General features: G+C 44.7%; 1 protein-coding gene across 1 annotated transcript in view; it reads right to left on the bottom strand.

Moving 5' to 3' along the window:
* LOC136576968 (testis-expressed protein 2-like) overlaps positions 1 to 20,668 on the bottom strand; it is a 65,060-nt gene that overhangs the window by 18,563 nt on the left and 25,829 nt on the right. The window contains exons 3-8 of the mRNA XM_066576641.1: positions 17,168 to 17,368; positions 16,421 to 16,730; positions 16,107 to 16,345; positions 15,858 to 16,004; positions 15,186 to 15,285; positions 2,471 to 2,603 (exon numbers count right to left, since the gene is read on the bottom strand). Of these exons, the coding sequence (XP_066432738.1) occupies positions 2,471 to 2,603; positions 15,186 to 15,285; positions 15,858 to 16,004; positions 16,107 to 16,345; positions 16,421 to 16,730; positions 17,168 to 17,368 (1,130 nt within the window). The remainder of the gene's footprint in view (positions 1 to 2,470; positions 2,604 to 15,185; positions 15,286 to 15,857; positions 16,005 to 16,106; positions 16,346 to 16,420; positions 16,731 to 17,167; positions 17,369 to 20,668) is intronic.

Genomic DNA, 20,668 nt, shown 5'->3' with positions numbered 1-20,668 from the left:
ACATAGGGGGCAGTATAATAGTAGTTATATTCTTGTACATAGGGGGCAGTATTATAGTAGTTATATTCTTGTACATAGGGACAGTATTATAGTAGTTATATTCTTGTACATAGTGGGTAGTATTATAGTAGTTATAGTCTTGTACATAGGGGGCAGTATTATAGTAGTTATATTCTTGTACATAGGAGGCAGTATTATAGTAGTTATATTCTTGTACATAGGGGGCAGTATTATAGTAGTTATATTCTTGTACACAGGGGGCAGTATTATAGTAGTTATATTCTTGTACATAGGGGGCAGTATTATAGTAGTTATGTTATTGTACAGAGGAGGCAGTATTATAGTAGTTATATTCTTGTACATAAGAGGCAGTATTATAGCAGTTACATTCTTCTACATAGGGGGCAGTATAATAGTAGTTATATTCTTGTACATAGGAGGCAGTATTATAGTAGTTATATTCTTGTACATAGGAGACAGTATTATAGTAGTTATATTCTTGTACATAGGGGGCAGTATTATAGTAGTTATATTCTTGCACATAGGGGGTAGTATTATAGTAGTTATAGTCTTGTACATAGGGGGTAGTATTATAGTAGTTATATTCTTGTACATAGGAGGCAGTATTATAGTAGTTATATTCTTGTACAGAGGAGGAGGTATTATAGTAGTTATATTCTTGTACATAGGAGGCAGTATTATAGTAGTTATATTCTTGTACATAGGAGGCAGTATTATAGTAGTTATATTATTGTACAGAGGAGGCAGTATTATAGTAGTTATATTCTTGTACATAGGAGGCAGTATTATAGTAGTTATATTCTTGTACAGAGGAGGCAGTATTATAGTAGTTATATTCTTGTACATAGGAGACAGTATTATAGTAGTTATTTTCTTGTACATAGGAGACAGTATTATAGTAGTTATATTCTTGTACATAGGGGGCAGTATTATAGTAGTTATATTCTTGTACATAGGGGGTAGTATTATAGTAGTTATAGTCTTGTACATAGGGGGCAGTATTATAGTAGTTATATTCTTGTACATAGGAGGCAGTATTATAGTAGTTATATTCTTGTACATAGGGGGCAGTATTATAGTAGTTATATTCTTGTACACAGGGGGCAGTATTATAGTAGTTATATTCTTGTACATAGGGGGCAGTATTATAGTAGTTATGTTATTGTACAGAGGAGGCAGTATTATAGTAGTTATATTCTTGTACATAGGAGGCAGTATTATAGTAGTTAGATTCTTGTACATAGGGGTGCAGTATAATAGTAGTTATATTCTTGTACATAGGGAGCAGTATTATAGTAGTTATATTCTTGTACACAGGGGGCAGTATTATAGTAGTTATATTCTTGTACATAGGGGGCAGTATTATAGTATCTATATTATTGTACAGAGGATGCAATATTATAGTAATTGAATTCTTGTACATAGGAGGCAGTATTATAGTAGTAATATTCTTGTACATAGAGGTGCAGTTTTATAGTAGTTTTATTCTTGTACGTAGGGGCAGTATTATAGCAGTGATATTCTTGTACATAGGGGGCAGTATTATAGTAGTTATATTCTTGTACATAGGAGGCAGTATTATAGTAGTTATATTCTTGTACATAGGGACAGTATTATAGTAGTTATAGTCTTATACATATCGGCAGTATTATAGTGGTTATATTCTTGTACATAGGAGCAGTATTATAGTAGTTATATCCTTGTACATAAGAGGCAGTATTATTGTAGTAATATTCTTGTACAGAGAGGGCAGTATTATAGTAGTTATTTTCTTGTACATAGGGGACAGTATTATAGTAGATCTATTCTTGTACATAGGGGGCAGTATTATAGTAGTTATATTCTTGTACATAAAGGACAGTATTATAGTAATTATATTCCTACACATAGGAGCAGTATTATAGTAGTTATATTCTTGTACATAGGGGGCAGTATTATAGTAGTTAAATTTTTGCACATTCAAGCATGACTGGGAAGTATGAGACATCTATAGCAGAGATAAGACAGCTGGCCTGGTGACCCATTAACACTAATTCAGGGACCATAAAACCTTCACATCTTTTCAGTGGACTATTTAATTATGTTTTTTATTTCTTCACCCATCCTGTTATTGTATCCTTTCAAGTGCAAATCAATCACACCATGTCTGTGCCTTGTCATATGTATGTGTGTATATATATGCATGCCTCTTCGGATCTATTTCATTATGCCTGAGGAAGAATCCTGAGAGGATTAAAAGCTCGCAATAACATCATGTATTTCTGTTAGCCATTAAAAGGTATCATATCTACAAGATTACTTGGTTTCTCTTGCTGGGAACAATCACATGATAGATCAAGTGATATACATGTTATCGATGATGTAATTGATTATGTTTTCTGTTTACATAGGAAACATTAGTCTTCATGGTTTTATTAAAGTGCAGTATAGTGTAGGTTTGAGAACTCACCCATGTCTTCTGTGGTCAAATGATCCTCCCTCATCCACTGTTGCCTCTTTTCCAAGCCTTGATAGATTCATCTTCGTCTCCAATGTTACTTGTAAAGACCCACTGTACGTGACATCCATATCCATCCACACCCCTGAGAATGTAATGTAAAGACGTGCAACCATAGAATAAAATACAAAAATCTACTATTATGCACTACAACAGAATGGGACAGCTCTGTATCTGTCCCTGCTGGACAAAATTGGCACTGCAATTATTCCTGCAGATAGTAGATTTTAATTGATGGCAATCTTCTTAAATTTCACATGCCAGAGGTCTTAAAGGAGGAATTGTCTAATGACTGCTAACAAAGCTTAGCTATGGGCCCCCTTACAATGTATTTATGCACTTCCCGCTGAACTAAGAATATTCAGTGAGCTCCCTCTAGAGGTGGACCAAGGCAACACAAATGTTAAATGATAACACTTTAAAGGCTATGTACATCTTCACACTCCTTTTTTTCTTTAATCAATATGTCTTTGGAATTGAAAACTTTTTGTAATTGGTTTTCATTAAAAAATGCTGATCATTTGGTTTCTATGCTTGCATTTTTTCCCAAAATACTGCAGACTGGAAAATTGGCAGAATAGCAAAATCAGTCAGTGAGAGTAAACTGAGGGCTGCTTTTCAGTGGCTCCCATAGCCTGCTCTCCTGAGCAAGAAGGATCATGCTGGGAGGCAGGCACATTACACAGCAAGGGATTTGTGAGAAACGACCATTCAGGGGTTTTCTGCAGTGACAGGAAGAAATCAGCATATAGTCATTTGTAATGTGAGTATTCCACCCAGAGAATTGCTGTCTCTGAAATGTTTATATGTCATTGTTTATTACATTCACTCCAAGTTATAAGTAGTAAAATAGGATAAATAACCTGCAATAAGTCTGGAGGGAGAAACGCCCTCCCAGCCACAAATCTCAGTAGAGGACTTGAGGCAAAGCAAGTATCATGTTTTTTCACATGCATCAGAGCAAAAAGTCAAAAGCAAAAAACACAAAAGTACATCATTTTTTCTGCTTAGTTAGACATCAGTATTGATTTTTCACGCACAAAGGTTTCCATAGCCTTTAAGTTAAAGAACATTCAGGGTATAGAAGGTTCAGTACTACAATGGTAGGAAAATGTCAAATATGGTAATTCTAAATGCAACAAAGAAAACTAACAATAACTAAAATCTTTGCTTCCTTTCTAACTCCTCCCTGACACAACTGCCATTGCTTCCCATCCCATGTAAACTTGAAGATGATTGGGGACTAACAGTACTTTGGGGATAATCCTGAGCTTAGTTTTCAGCTTGTACTTTGCAGTGGTCTCCTTAAAATGACTTTCTTTCTCATAACGTTGTTTAATTGCTGCAGTTAACATTGAGCACATGGTACCGTCCCTTGCCAGCGGCAACAGCTGCTCCTGACTAATCCCTCAAATGGCACAAGGAGAAGAGCTTTGGCATCTGAACTGTAATGTCACTCAATGGATTGGGCTATCAAGATCATCATAGTCCAGGCGAGAGATATTTTTTTTATTTTCATCATGTGACACTACACAGGAACATGTGGGTAGAGGTGGGATGACAGCAACTTGGCAGTAACCGGGCAAGATTAAAAATAACATGCTTATTCTCACTGGACTGGAACCAAATACTGTATCAGTCCTGGAATGCCCACGCCATAGTGCATAGTGTCTAACCTTCCAATATTCCAGAAACTATGTGTGCCTCTGTATGGCAGCCTATTAAAGAGATATATTACTCTTTCAGGTTAGCATGCCTCTATAGCATGGAATTCAATGAGATATACCATGTCTCCGTATGCCTCCATATGAAAATCAGAGCCATATAGTGGTACAGAAGGACACTACAGACATCTGTGGATGCCATATGATGGCGCTATATATAGTGGTCCAGAGGGTCCTCTAGAATAGCCACACATTCATAGTCCTGTTACACTTTGCTATGTGCTTCCAGGAGACATAGAAAGCGCCATACGTTGGAGAAACCTTGTTTTCCCCTTCATCCTAAGTTAAAAGCTTAGCAACAGCTGGCTGCTTATTGGCTGTATGTCATGCCCTCACTGATTGGTCAAGGGGTGTGGTGAGAGCTCAGAGCGGGAAACTGTATAGTGAGCCAGCATGCTGAGGGGGAGGAGAGGAGAGAAAGTGTGGGAACAAGAGAGAAAGTGAAGGAGGAGTTAGAGGAGAGTCTGCTTGGAGAGTCGGCATTGGAGGACATGCAGGAGGAGGTCAGAAGAGTGACCAGCTACAACACGAGATTTTCCAGCAGGGAAGCTAGAATTTTTCAGCTCCCTAACCTGCCAGCAGTGAGTAGGAGATAATCTGGGACCCAGTCCACTTAAATAGTGAGTTACACAAAAACCCGGTGAAGTCAAGAACCAGGGATAATCAAGAGGTCCACAAAACTCTTCATTCCTAAAACTGCAGCAATAACTTTCCAGTAAGCCCAACAGATAAGCAGCCTGTGGGAACTTTTACTGTGTCACTTCACGTCATATAGAGAGAGCATTGAAGATAGAACTGTGTTCGCTCAGGATTCAACTGTATTAGGCCTCGGTCACACGGGCATTTTTTCCCGCGATTTGTGGATCGCATAACGGATGCGCATCCGCAAATCGCATGACCGGGGCCGACGATTTCACTGAAAAAGCTGCACCTAGCAGCGTTTTCAGTGAAACCGCCCCACACTGCACAGCTGTGGCAGAGGAGAACGATGTTCGCTCATTGAATTCAATTGAGCCGGCAATACAGCCGGCTCCATTGAAAGCAATGGGCTGCCGGCGAGCGCAGGATGATTTTTCGGGAAGGGCTTAAAAATATAAGTCCTTCTCTGAAAATCATCCTAAAATGTGTAAAAATTTAAAAAAAATGTATACTCACCTTTTCCCAGCAGCCGGAGTTCAGCCGCGTCTGGCCGGCAGTTCTCCTGAACTGCTCTGTGTAGTATTCAGCAGCCGGGGATTTAAAATCCCCGCCTGCTGAATGGGCTGCCTCTGATTGGTCACAGCCCTCACCAATCAGAGGCAGCTCTCACTCACCCATTCATGAATGGGTGAGTGAGTGCTGCCTCTGATTGGCTGAGCGCAGGGACCAATCAGAGGCAGCTCTCAGCTGTCATTCAATAGCTGAACTCCGGCTGCTGGGAAAAGGTGAGTATACATTTTTTTTTATTTTTACACATTTTAGGATGATTTTCAGGGAAGGGCTTATATTTTTAAGCCCTTCCCGAAAATTCATCCTGCGCTCATCGGCAGCCCATTGCTTTCAATGGAGCTGGCTGTATTGCCGGCTCCATTGAATTCAATGGGCGAACATCGTTCTTCTCTGCCACAGCTGTTACAGCTGTGGCAGAGGAGAACGATCTTTAGTATATGTTCTCAATGGGGTTGGCGCTGCTGCCGCCGGCCCCGTTGAGTGCATATATAGAACACAGCGATGCGCAGAACGCAGATAGGCGTGTTCTGCGAATCGTTGTGTGCTATAATTGATCGCACATCCGCATAAAAAGCGGACCTGTGACCGATCCCATTGGGATGCATTTGGTCTATAGATCTGCAGATCGCAAGCGCGTCTGCAGATCAGACCAAAAAACGGTCGTGTGACCGAGGCCTTACACTTTATTGTCTACTACCAGATTAATTGCTCTGCTCAAAACTGCCATTGTTGTATTCTGTTGAGTACTTAAGAGCTTAAATAAACTGTGCACTTCCTGTTTACTTCTAAAAGCTACCAGGACTTGTGTCAAATTATTAACCCACCATTAACTCTGACAGTTCTGGGTGAAGTGCTGGCGTCACATGACAAACCACCGTTCATTATCATTATTTATCCATTATTTGTGCCACTGTGCGGCAACTCAGCAGGACACCTTTGCCGCCATTGTTGAGAGAGACTACAGAGCCACCCATGGTATCCATCTTGCAGTCCCTGTGCTCTCCTGTTCTTTGGCGCGTCTGGCTTGGATTCTGCACATACAACTCAGAACTTGTACAAAATCCAACTCTGGACAACTTAATGGTGGAAGTAAATAAATAGAATAAATTCCCTTATTAGATGAAATAATGAAACCTCTTTCAGATTGGCGTGATTACACTACTCAGTGATTGATATTGGTCCAGAACTGCACCATAGAAGATCTTACTTTGGTAACGCTTGATATACAAAATGAAGTTAGCTAAATCAGACATCTGATAATATGTAAAATTCAATAATCTGGCATTCTTTTGGTGCGCAGAACGGCAATATAGTGCCAAATTTTTAAAGCTTTGAAGAAGTTTTGGGAAGTTTCTCTGATTAAAGTGACAGATTTAGGGCAGAATTTGTTATTAGATGCACACCAGTTTTTTTAGTATAAAAAAGTGAGAACTTTTAGTGCAAGTCTTATCTGTGAAAATAATCGTTTCTGTCTCTCCATTGCTCTAGCTAGTTTTCAAACAGTGGGCGTGGCTTAGTGGAAGGGGCAGAACCAATATATTTCTTATAAATTATGCCATAAACTAGTGTAAATTATAAAGCAAATCTATACCGGCTTATAGAATGAACCTCTTAATAAATTTGCTGCATCTCCCTTCAGTGTACTTTAGCTGAAAGTGAGTTTCCCTTTAATGACATTTATTCCCTATCCACAGGATAGGGACTAAATGTCTGATAGTTGAGGGTCCAATTGCTATAACCTCCAACAATCATAAGAACGGCAGACCCCGAATGCCCATGTGAATGTAGAGGTGGTGCATATACGTGAACACAACTCCATACACTTCTATAGGTCGGAGAAAGATTGCTGAGTGGATTGATTGTATTCCATCCCATAGAAGTGAATGAAGTGGAGAGCCTGACCGCGGAGACTGATGGCCGTGTAGTGAGACAGCTCCGGCATCGAGGCAAGCCTGCAAGCATCTCACAGCAGCGATCTTACACAGAAATGGGCAAAATCAATAGAGAGAGAAGCGGAGACCAGCTGAGCACCCCCCGACCGGCGCGCGGACAAGCCGACATGCAAAGGTACCTGAGGGAGCGCACCACGAGTTCCCCGCGCTCCTCAGGCAAGATGGCGCCCGCAGCAGCCACAGCACCGCCGACAGTGAGGGAGGGTGAGTCATCCTCGGAGGGAGAAGAGGACGGCGTGGTATCAAAAAGCTTCATGAGGGAGCTCATATCCAGCGCCCTGAGCCCAGTCCTGTCAGAGCTGACGGGCATTAAAGAAGAAATGAGGCACATGGGGAGGAGGGTGGAAGAGCTGGAGAGCACCTCAGAAACCATCACCTCCCACGCACTGGAGATGGAGCACATCTTAAAGGCACAGCACCAGCAGCTCAACAGGTCTCTCCTTATGCAGGAAGACCTGGAGAATCGAAGCAGGCGAAGCAACGTGCGTATTAAAGGGGTGCCTGAGTCATGGGCGGCGGAAGCCCTCACAAAAGTGACCCTAGAGATCTTCGCCTCATTAGTGGGCTCAGACAGAGCAAAGGAGATGAGGATAGAGAGGGTGCACAGAGCCCTACGCCCGCAACCAGCAGCAGGGGACCCCCCTAGAGACCTTATCTGCAAACTGCTGGCCTTTCCTGATGCAGTGGCCATCCTGGATGCAGCGAGAAATCGACGCGATCTACAATACGCAGGGGCCGCGATCCAATTATACCAGGACTTATCCCCCACCACCTTGGCCAAGAGAAGGCTATTAAGACCACTACTGGACGCTTTGCAAGCCAAAAACATTAAGTACGCGTGGTTATTCCCCTTTGGCCTGGGGATAAGTCACAAAGGCAAAAGGATCAACATAAGAACACCGGAGGACCTGAAGAGCAGCTGGCGACTTTTGGACTTAGAGCCGATAAACCTTCCAAGCTGGCTCCCCCTGCCGGATCTTCCTGCCCTACCCCGGCTACCAGACACAGAAAACTGGAGGGTGGTGTCCCATGCAAACTCCCTCAGAAATAAGCACAAGAAGAAGCCCACGGAGGAAGACACAGAAAACGACCCTTGAATGCGGGCCGCACACTCCCCACATTACCCGCAAACTGAGACCACAGCGGCACCTACGCCCGAGGAGTCCAACATAGGGCGCATGCATCACCATCTCCAGAACCGCTGAGGAACGGTCCCCGTCTGAGGGAAAGCCCGGGGGAACCCGCCGCTGTCCTGGGCCCCCCCCCCTCCTCTCGGGCTCACCAACTAGGGACCATGACACTATGGCCCCCGCCTTGTCTATTCTACCTTGCTTCCCAAAAAAGCATAATAATTACTGCTACCCCTTCTTATAATGGGTGCTTGTTTGCCTCATCCAGATCAGGCAAGTTTTTTCCTGTTTAAAACTAAATCCTATTACAAATACCCCCGACCCCAAATGACGGACGGGAGCAGACCATAGTCTGACTCTCGCCTACAGCCCTCTCACATACAGAGAGGAACCAACCTGTCTATTGTTGTTATTATTACTGTTTAGTAAATTCTACCCCAAACCTTCTTACCCACCCCAGTCTTACCTACCCACTCCCAAACCAACTAGCCACACATCTCGCCTGTGTGGTCTGGGCGCCGGAAACCAACCTAGCCGACCACAGAGCACTTTGGTTATAACCTCCAGACCGCCTCTACCTGAAGGCATTGCAGAGACCAACGCCTAGACCCCGCATCAAACCACTTTACTTCAGTCCTAAATTTTTTGCCTTACTTTACAGATGACCAGCAACATTCCGCAGCCTGCGCCGCCGATGGAGGAGCTGAGATGTACGTCGTTCAACGTCCGGGGCCTCAACACACCGAGAAAACGGTATGGGATCTCCCAACTCCTAAAAAAATACAACACAAAAATCCTCCTCTTACAGGAGACACATATCAAGGGGGACAGACTTTTCTCACTACCAGGGAAACAATTCGCACAGCATTTCCACAGCTCCCATCCCACTTCTGCCTCCAAGGGGGTCTCGATCTTGTTCCACAAGACGGTGCACTTCGAGACCCTTGCGGAATACTCAGATGAGGAGGGCAGGTCCCTATTCATAAAAGGCACCCTTAACGGAGTAAAACTTACAATAGCAAACCTTTATGCCCCAAACACCCACCAAACGGAGTGGATCACTAAACAAATAAAAATCCTAAGAGAATTCGCCACCGGTGCAATTATATTGGGCGGTGATCTAAACGTAACCCTTAATCCCCTTCTCGACTCCTCTAAGGGCAGATCCCGGGTCTCGCAGGGGCGCCTAAGTAGACTAATTAAGGAACTAGAGGAGCTGGGTGTAACGGATGCATGGCGCATGCTTAATCCCACGACCAGAGACTATACTCACTACTCGCAACCTCATGAGTCCTATCAAAGACTCGATTATCTATTTATCTCCAACTCCCTTCTGCCGCAAGTAGGACACACTAAAATCGAGGTCATTTCGATCTCGGACCACGCGCCTATCCACATAGATGTCAGAATCTCCTCAGAGGGCCCGGGAGAGAGGACGTGGCGCATGAGCAACACACTGCTAGACAAAGAAGAGGACAGGCTTAAGCTCACGGAACTCCTAGAGGAGTACTTCCAGATCAATAGCGAGGCCGCACCAAAAGTCCCGATAGTCTGGGAGGCCCACAAGGCCTATATGAGGGGGTTACTCATCGCCCTGGGAGCGAGAGCTAGGAAACAACAACACCAAGAGATTGACACCCTTCTCTCTCAAATAGCAAAACTAGAAAGAATAGCCAAACTCTCACTCAAAAAAAGAAATTTAGATGAATTAACAGATAAAAGGAGAGAGCTGGGCTGCCTTTTACGCTCTAGATTTAATAGAAAACACCTACACCTCAAACAATCAGTATATATCCAGGGCAATAAGGGCAGCAAATACATGACAGCCCTACTCAAAAAATCCCAGACAAGAAACCACATCAACACAATAAAAGACCAGACGGGAAAGATAGCCAACAATTCTCAAGACATAGCCAATGTCTTTCACGCTTTCTACTCTAAACTGTATAATCTGAGGGACCATCCAAACCCAGCAGACCAAGACCTACAAAAAGAAAGAATAAATTCTTTCCTGCGTACAATAAACCTTCCAAAACTTGATGAGACATCTGCATTAGCTCTCATGTCACCAGCGTCAGACCAAGAAGTCGAGGAGCTAATTGACTCAAGCCCTTCGGGCAAGAGTCCGGGGCCGGATGGTTTCTCAGATAGATATTATAAGTCCTTTAAACCAATTCTTGCCCCCAAATTAAAAGAACTATTTAATTCCCTACTACAAGGAGGAGAACTCCCTAAGCAAGCCCTCGAGGCACACATCACACTCATACACAAAGACAACAAAGACCCCACGTCCTGTTCAAATTATAGGCCAATCTCACTCATTAACCACGACATGAAACTATGGGCAAAATTCCTGGTCAAGAGGATGGAAGACATCGTCCCCACATTGATCCACAAGGAACAAACAGGATTCATAAAGGGAAGGGAGGGAAAGAACAACTGCCATAGAATACTGCACGCAATAAGACTAGCCCAAACCCAAAAAATCCCACTGGCACTAATAGGGACCGACGCCGAAAAGGCGTTCGACCGGGTAAATTGGATATACTTAGAAAGGGTCCTAGCCAACTACAACTTCCCCAGAGCCTGGATATCGGCAATTTTCTCCTTATATAGCAACCCACACGCGAGGCTGAGGATTAATAATATCCTCTCACCCGCATTCGGGATTCACAATGGAACCCGACAGGGGTGCCCGCTTTCCCCGATACTGTTCGTGCTGGCCCTAGAACCACTGCTACACACAGTCAGAGCACACCCAGAAATAAGAGGGATCACAGCAGGAAGACAGTCATTCTCAACAGCCGCTTTCGCGGATGACATTATGTTTATGATAACTAACCCAGCGACAGGAATCCCCAAACTGATCTCATTGCTGGAATCATTCGGCACCATATCGGACTTCAAAATAAATTACTCGAAATCGACCATTTTAAACGTATCGATCCCACGGACACTTAGCACTGCCCTAAAGTCCAACTCCCCCTTCACATGGACGGAAGACGCCATAGACTACCTGGGCATTAAAATTACCAAAAGGATTGAAAACCTATACACATCCAACTTCCAGCCTCTTCTCTCACTAATAAAAAACATTCTACGAACTTATGATTTACCTTACATTTCATGGTTCGGAAGAAAAAATATTGTCAAATCATACGTCCTTCCCATCATAACATACAAAATGCGCATGCTCCCGATCCATATACCCGGGTCCTTCTTTCAATCCCTTCGGCGACTCTTCTCTCAGTACATTTGGAGGCAGAAGAGACCGCGCATAGCCCACACCTTACTCATCAGGAGGAGAGGAGAGGGGGGCATCGACCTGCCGCACGTCCCCGACATATACAGAGCTATTCAACTCAGCTACTGGCTGGACCTTGTCCACCCAGCAAGAGACCCCCTCTTGCCACAACTAGCTAGACATTCCCATGGCGACACCACATTAGACGACCTCTGGCACCCCTCTAGACACCGCTATAGCTCCAAGGGTTTTAACCCTCTGTTGAGAGCCCCCTGCGAGACCTGGGATATACTGAGACCCACCATAGCCCCTATCCCCTCCCCGGTCACCCCATTAAACACGCTGGGCAAACTACTGGGTATCGCACCAGACCCGGCGTCTAGGAGCGTATGGGAGAAACTCGCAGGAATCAAATTGGGCGACCTGCAACCCATAGTGCATCGAGGAGCCGGAGAGGCCATCCACCTCTTAGCCCCCGACCTAAATATCCCTTTTCTACAAAAAGTCCAGGTCACTAAAACAATAGAAGACTTCGCTAAAAACTACAGATCAACCAGACCCGCAACACCGTTCGAAAAATTCTACCTAGAAGGGGCACCAAAAATCAAGGTCATCGCGAACCTCCAAAAAAAGTACATCTCACCCTCCAAGGGGTACAAGCCTGCCTACCTTAGCTCGTGGGAACGCGAACTTAACACCACAATTTCGGCGGAGGACACAAAAATCATACTTAGACTAGCCTTTGGACTATCCCCCTGCGTGCTCCTACAAGAAAGCCACTACAAGATACTAGCAAGGTGGTATAGAACTCCTCAATGGCTATACACACATAAACTAGCCCCCCACGAGAGGTGTTGGAGGTGTGACGCCGCGACAGGCTCATACAAACACATCTGGTGGGATTGCCCAGCACTAGGCCCGTTCTGGAAGGACATTGAGGAATTAATCAAAACCGTAAAACCAAATCTAAAACTAACACCAGAATTGGTACTCCTATGGAAACCGTCAGACAATTTCCACCCCCTCAAAGACAAACTCATTGCCCTGCTGTTAGACGTCGCGAAGGCCCTAATCCCGACCATGTGGCTACAAAAATCCCCCCCAACCGCAGCACAGTGGAGAGACAGGGTGGACTTATTATACAACCTGGAGGAACTAACGAGTTGGAAAACCAACACTCGAGACAAATTCATAAAGGAATGGGAGCTGTGGAAGAGAATACCTTAGAGTAGCTCAGCCCACAATCTCTGGAGTCCTCCTGGACTAAGACGTGAGATGATGAGAGACCCATGGGTCTAAAGGCGGAGTATTCCCACTCACAGCCACACCTAAAACACTGAAGCAAACACCCGGGTATTGCCGGGAAAGAGGCCCCGGACGTTGGAACCGGCGCGGAGGCTGGCACAGGCGGGGAGCACCCATGCTATATCGGTCACAACCGACACACGCACCTTACTCCCCCGAAAGACACAACGACTACAAAGTAAGAACGAGGTGATTAACCCCAAGTACAAACCCTAAGAACCACCCACCCCCCGCCCCCCTACCCCCTCTCTCCCACCCCCCCCCCCCCCCATTTATGTTACGATGCGCAATATGTTTATACAGAACGAAGGCTGCCATGATGTATCGGGTAGCCTCCTAATGTATAGTTAATTACATCAGACCGTGAAACGAAGCTGCTCGACCGCAGTGGACCGATGCCAACCGAGCAAGTGCAGCTAGATATATGGGCTCACCCGTAGGCAGCAACCCCACTATCTGGACGTTACTGGAGCAAATAATACGGTCCAAAGAAAAATTTTTTGTTCAATACAGTTTATTGTTGTTACAGAAAGCAAAGAATGCAGGTTATTGCAGCAGGAATGAGAACTGTAAGACCGTTAATAGTGCCTTTGTTAGGATAAGAATTCTTACTGATATCAGCTGTATCATTGCAATCCGGCCTGTATGAAACTTTATGTTGTAAAAACTCAATAAAATTGTTATTCAAAAAAAAAAAAAAAAGAAGTGAATGAAGTGGTGGTCACTGATGTGCACTGTTGCTCTACTCATATAGGGCATTCTCAGGATCGCTGGGTGTCCCAGCGGTAGAATCCCCAGTGATCAGATGCTTATCTCCTATCATGTGGATAGGGCATAAATGTCTTTAGTGGGAAAATCATTTTAAGACCAGCATATGAATCGCCAATCTTTAGAAATTCCCTCTTTGTGTTTTATCCTGACAAGTGAGTTTTCTATATCCACCCAATAATCTGTTATATATCATAATCTGGTACCTATTAATGATGTTGGATCAAAGGAATTTTATTATAGTGCCCATTTTTGACTATTTTCAGTTCTTCAGGATCGTCTTCCGAGAACAGAACTTAATGATGCATAAAATGTGCATCCTCTTCCATTGTTCTGTAGATGAGGAGTCTAATGAGAATGTAATGCGCTCACTCCAGAGCTGCGTGCATTATAAATAGATGCTCTGATCTGCTTTCTGTTCCTTGGATGTCAGCGGTCTATTCATGGGTATCTTCTTGAGACTGGGCCTGTAACTACTAAGTAGTTGTAGTGACAAAGGGATGAGCAAAGTTTTACAGATAAGGGTCCATAGCAAATTTCTTGTAGGGGTTCACCTAACTACATCTGTCTAGTGGAACATCTTGGTATTCTACGCTGAACCTCCTCTCCATAGGCATTACTGTATGAGGCAGGGCCGTAACTATAGGGAATGCAGTGGATGCGGTTGCACCCGGGCCAAGGATCCTTAGGGGGCCATAAGGCCTATTTTCTCCATATAGGGAGCCTAGTAGTATGAATAAAGCAGTATAGTTAGGGGGCTTTGTTAAAGATTTTGCATTGGGGCCCCGAATTTTCAGGTTTCGTTTCTGGGTAAGGGTACAGATGGAGTGAGGGGGAGAAACAGTTGAACGTTTGCACCCGGGCCCCTGAGCCTTTAGTTACGCCCCTGGATAGGGTTTTCCTCCATGGCTGTGTTTCCCAAACTTTGTAGTGCTGGAAAACTCCTGAAAGAAAATGTTTCTCTCAGGGAACACCTACCAATTTAGGATGGGTCCAGATATAGTGGAAAATTTCCACTGTGGATCTGTTTATTCTACGCTTATCATAGCAAAAGGAAGACGGCAGTACTGACAGTGAAACTCTCTGAGCGAGTTATGGACCCACTCCCATACTTGTCTCTGATAGGCTACTCTCTAGCAGACAGCTCCAAGGATATAACTTCTAGCAGATGTTCCTAATTTGTGGCACATCTGCTAGATGCAAAGATGATTTTTTCTTTGTTCCCACAAAACAGCTCTGTGGTGTGGCAGCACCCATGGTGGTCTCTCCTGGCACCCTGGTTGGAAATCACTGCTCTATCATACAGATGCCATAGAGTATTCGGAAATCACTCACCTCTTTCATTTATGCTTGGAGTGGAGATAGTGAGAACCTGGGGGAGTGACGTCCCCATATCCAAGCCTGTTAGTGTCAGTTCATTCATAAAATTTGGCAGCTGGATGAAAAATTGAACATAAAATATTAACAGATGTATAAACATTGCCACACAGATATTTCCTACCCTACAGGCCAGAATCTGATGGCTACTTGTGCCACTTGGTGCACCTGAAAAGAATACAGTACTGTGTGACTATGACAGTACTTTTACTGAATTCACATTCAGCAATGTTCTTTTTTTTCCATTACCAACCTCTTTGGAAACTATCAGCAACCATTGTAGCTGTAGATGATCTCCATTGACTTGTATGGATGGAGACTGGCCTGGTTTCAACAACAGTTGTGCTCTGATACCAACCTCTATGGTTGCCACTTGGCTGCTGCATTTTTTTAGTTGACTCAAAATATCCCTATAGGCCTTGGCATCATGTGGTATTTAGAATCTCATTGTGTAGGACAAACAAAATTGTCTTGGTGCCCAAAGCAGGGTTTTTTAGAATGCACTTTCGACACTCAGTGCCTAAAGTTTGGCACCCTAGACAGCTACTTACTTGGCTTAACCCTTACTTTCTGCCTAAGAACAAATGGCCAACTCATTCTCCCTATGAGTAAATGTACTTACAAACCTACCTTGATTTTGGTCAACTTTTTCTGAATTTTATTGGCCACTACATCTTCCCAATACTTCTCTCGCAAGAAGTCCCAGAATATGCGTCCAATGAAGGCATTGACCCAGCTTACATCGGGGATACTTGAGAGGGACTGTTCCATAGAGATCTAGGTGAATGTAAAGACACCAAATTAAGCTTACATCACTTATAGACGGAGTGCATTAAAAAGAACATATTATCTGCAGACATCACGGATTAACTATATCACCTTTTTCAGAGGGGTGGGGCTGCTGGCAGCGCTCTGATGAGGGCTCTGGGCTGGGCTGGTTGGCTCTGTTGAGATGAACTTGGACATGTAAGTGGCATAGTCCAAGAGGATTTTCTGCCGGACGTTCCCCGCCAAGTCTTTTGGTTTAAACAGATGGGAAGTATCCTCTGTGCTCTCCATGCTGCTGTTACTTGTGCCTCCCCAACTGCATGGACTGGAAAGAGGGTTTGGTTGTGACCCTAGACAACAAGAAGTCCAAGTCAAAGGGCATCTCTTAAAATTCAAGACATTTGAAGGTACTTACCGCCACTTACCTGTCTTGCTGTCACTTATGTTGGCATCTTGCTTTCCAGTCATGGATCCTTGAGAGGCCCTCACCAGGTTTTGATACCATTCCTCCTTGCCCCTCCCTGTTCTTCCAAACAGATATAATGTTCTTGCTTTACACTCCGACTTCTCACAGTCGTCTGGATCCTTTCTCAGAAATTCTCCGCTGTCAGTTTCTATGCCTGCGGGTTCTACATTTTCAACTTCCGGATCATCAGAATCACTTAACTGGATGCAGATGGGATATTTTTTGTTCCAAAGTCTCTTGTTTGCCAGTCCATCAGGATACAGAAATACCTAAAAGAGTTGATAATCATAACCAGAAGCTGGAATAATATACGAATGTCTGCGTTTGGGTCATCAAAAGAAGTATATAGGGTTGGGGTCCATACTGTATTTCTGAAGATCATTATTGATATTGTAGACCCCACTATACAATATTCTAAAGTAAGGAACATAAAGTGAGTTCTTGCAACTACTATCAGGCCCTGAAGAAGAGGCTGGCATCTCAGGTTGGCATCTGGCATCTCCTTCCCTGTTTAAGTTGTTGTGCCTTCAGTAGACAAGGAAGTGTCTAGTATTGCAGATCGGCTCCACTGAAGTGATCAGAACTGAGCTGTAGTACCACACACAACCTGCAGAAAGGTCTAGCGCTGTTTCTGGAAGAAAGCAACTACGTTTTTTCCAATCCTGGTCAACCCTGTTTAATTTCTGGTGGTCAATCCATTCCTTACCTGGGCATTGGCCATGGTGTTGGTTTCATCACTGACAAACACATTCTCCGGTATCTCTTCCCCATAGATAGACCTCCGGGGCAGGTTGTTTTTTGGATAGGAACGTTTTAAGGTTGTACCTTCAAGTGTTACAAACACGGAGTGGGTGAGAGCTGGGTGATAGGTCTCAGGGTCGTAATAAAACATCTCGTTCATCCAGCCCTGAAAGGAAAGAACAAGGCTGAATCCACATGGAAAGGCTGAATGCAGGAGGCCAAACCATGCCCACCAATGGTGGTCATTGGCGATTGACGGCAAATAGTGAGGCCATTCAACACTACATGGGGGCATGGTTTGACCATATATCTCAATGATTATATTACACCGTAGTAGTGTTATTGCCATGATTAACACCCTCATGGTTAACATGGTCACATGCAGGCAATCTAGGCCCCAGCCTAGGGCACAATGATTAAAGGGAACCTGTCAGCAAAAAAATTGTTTTAAACCACTGCCATAGTGGGACTGAACAATAATAAGCGAATGAGCCAGCGATAGTTCTGCATAAAATGAACGCCGAACGAAAAGCGAACGATTCTCGTTTGTCGTTGACTTGCGTTTAGACCGAACGATTACTGTTCACTTTCGCTCATTGAACCTTTTATGTACAACCTTGTGTGGCCTGCTTGTCTTATAATACTATGCCTGCTGCATAACACTGCGGTGTCAGTTTTAAAATGATCTTTCTGCTGGTAGGTTCTCTTTAAGCGCAGCGATGTACAGATAGTTTATACAGTTTTTGCATTTAGTCTTTTAGTTTTCTTTTTATACACTTGATCGTATTTATCAAACAGAAGAAAAACAAACTGGAGTGCAAGACTTAGAAAAATACATATATTTACTACATATAGAAAAGTCATACATCCGAAAAGAAAAGACACAGAAATACACACAAGTATAAAAAACGCATTAAATCAATAACACATAATATAAGTCCCACATAATATGAGCCCCTGAGAGCATAACACAAATCAATATAGATGTATATCATTCGGTATATCCAGGGCAATAGCCATCAATGCATTTCTAGTATAACCACCATCCAAGTGGAAAAAGCAAAGTACATGTCACAGATAATGCAAAGAGTTTTAAATACCTATAAAGAGTACAAAGATCTCCAGAGTTCCGCCATAATTTGGGGAATAGACACCTGACGCGAGTTTCTGACCAGACTTTTTCAGATAGGAACAGACCTCTGTGTAAGGTGAAAGTCTGAAGCTGGGGCCTGAGGGCAGAGGGTGGAGGCTTGAAGGAGGGCCTGAGAGTGCAGGGCAGAAGTCTGAAGCTGGGACCTAAGGGTGTAGGGCAGAGGCCTGAAGCCAGGGACTGTGGATGTAGGGCGGAAGTATGAAACCGGGGCCTGAAGGCAGAGGGTGGAAACCTAATGGTGGAGACCTGAAGCCAGTGTTCAAGGGTGAAGGGGCGGAGGTCTGAAGCCAAGGCCTGTGGATGTATGGTAGAAGTCTGAAGTGAGGGTCTGAAGGCAGAGGGGGGAGCCTAATAACAGAGGCCTGAAGCCCGGGCTTGAGGATGTTCGGTGGAAATCTGACACTGGGGCCTGAAAGCAGAGGGTGGAAACCTAATGTTGGAGACCTAAAGCCAGGGCCTGAGGTTGTATGGCGGAGGCCTGAAGCTGGGGCCTGAGAGTGTAAGAAGTAAGTTTGATGCTGGGGCCTGAGGGTGTAAGGTGGAAGTCTCAAGCTGGGACCTGAGGGCAGAGGGTGGAGGCTTGAAGGAGAACCTGAGAGTGTAGGGCGGGAGTCTGAAACTAGGGTCTGTGGGTGTAAAGCAGGAGTCTGAAGCTGGGGCCTGAAGGCAGAGGGTGGAAACCTAATGGTGGAAGAGTAAAGCAAGGGCCTCAGGGTGTAGGGCAGAGGCCTGAAGCTGGGGACTGAGAGTGCAAGAAAGAAGTTTGAAGCAGCGGCCTGAGGGTGTAAGGTGGAAGTCTGAAGCTGTGGTCTTGGGACAGAGGGTGGAGGCTTGAAGGAGGGTCTGAGGGTGTAGGTCAGAAGACTGAAGCCAGTGCCTGAGGCTGGAAGCCAGAGGCCTGAAGCTAGGGCCTGAGGGTGTAGGGCATAGGCCTGAAGCTGGGCCCTGAGGATGAAGGTTGAAGACCTGAAGCCAGGGCCTGAGGGTGTAGGGTGGAAGCCTGAAGCCAGGGCTTGAGGGTGTAGGGCAGAGGCCTAAAGATGGCACCTGACGGTGTAGGGTGAAAGCCCAAAGCCAGACCAGAGGCCTAAAGCTAGGACCTGAGGATGTAGGGTGGAGACCTAAAGCCGGTGCTCAAGGGTGAAGGGCAGATGCATGAAAGCCAAGGCCTGTAGGTGTACGGCAGAAATCTGAAGTCAGGGTCTGAAGGCAGAGGGGGAAGCCTAATGGCTGAGGCTTGAAGCCAGGGCTTGAGGATATTAGGCAGAAGCCTGAAGCTTGAGCCTGAGGGTGTAGAATGGAAGTCTTAAGCTGAGTCCTGAGTGTGTAAGGTGGAAGCCTAAAGCCAGGGTCTGAGGCTGTAGAGTGAAGACCTGAATCCAGGGCCTAAGAGTGTCTTGGATGGAGGCCTAAAGATGGTGACCGAGGGTGAAAGGGAGAGATCTGAAGCCAGGGCCTGTAGGTGTAGGGTGGAAATCTGAAGTCCTGCTATTCCAGGACTTTTCCGCAGAAGTCTCTCAGAAAAGAAAACTATTTACCCCAATATGCCACATTCTCCACAAAAAAATACCCGTTTCCAGCTGCTCTAACCTGCAAAGTTGCGAATTCAAGAAGGCAACAGGTCCCTCCTCTTCAACACCCCAGAAGAGGCTAGAGGGCATTTACGCTTAGAAGAGATTGCAGAATTAGCTTGGTGCATGGAAAATTTGGTGCTGGCTCTTATTCAGCTCACGCTCCAATTAACGTGGATGTGGCAATACAAGTATCTGATTAACATAGATGTTTGAGTTAACTGTTATTGTTAGAATTTTTTTAGGTTATGTTGCGACCTGCCTGGCTTCCAGACCTTGGTTTTGTAAAGGAAGGGTGGGGACCCCATGGCACGGCATGTATAGGGCTCAGCTGTACCTGCGGCAATGAATGTGATACACATCTGAACGTAATTTTATCTGACGCATACATATCACTATGCCTTTAAAAACAGGAACAGACGAATACCAAACACCTACAGCACTAAGATTTTTATCCTGGAACGTAGCAGGACTTAATACACCAGTCAAACGAAAAAAAGTTCTTACACACTTAACCCTTTCCAATCCATTTATTTTTTGTCATCCATTCTCCCCAGCTCCAAATAAATTGGAGCTGGGGAGAATGGATGAGAAAAAATACATTTTCCCTGCACCCTCCTGAACTGACAGAGTTCAGGAGGGTGCAGGTGCTCACTGCACCGTGGGGGGACCTGTTTACCTGTCCGGCGTCTTCCGCATTCTCCCTTCTGCCTCCCGACTCGGCGATCATGTGACCGCTGGG

The sequence above is a fragment of the Eleutherodactylus coqui genome, chromosome 8 (assembly GCF_035609145.1).
Source record: "Eleutherodactylus coqui strain aEleCoq1 chromosome 8, aEleCoq1.hap1, whole genome shotgun sequence".
Lineage (NCBI taxonomy): Eukaryota > Metazoa > Chordata > Amphibia > Anura > Eleutherodactylidae > Eleutherodactylus > Eleutherodactylus coqui.
Note: the sequence above shows the minus strand (reverse complement) of the source record. Positions and strands in the feature narration are given on the sequence as shown.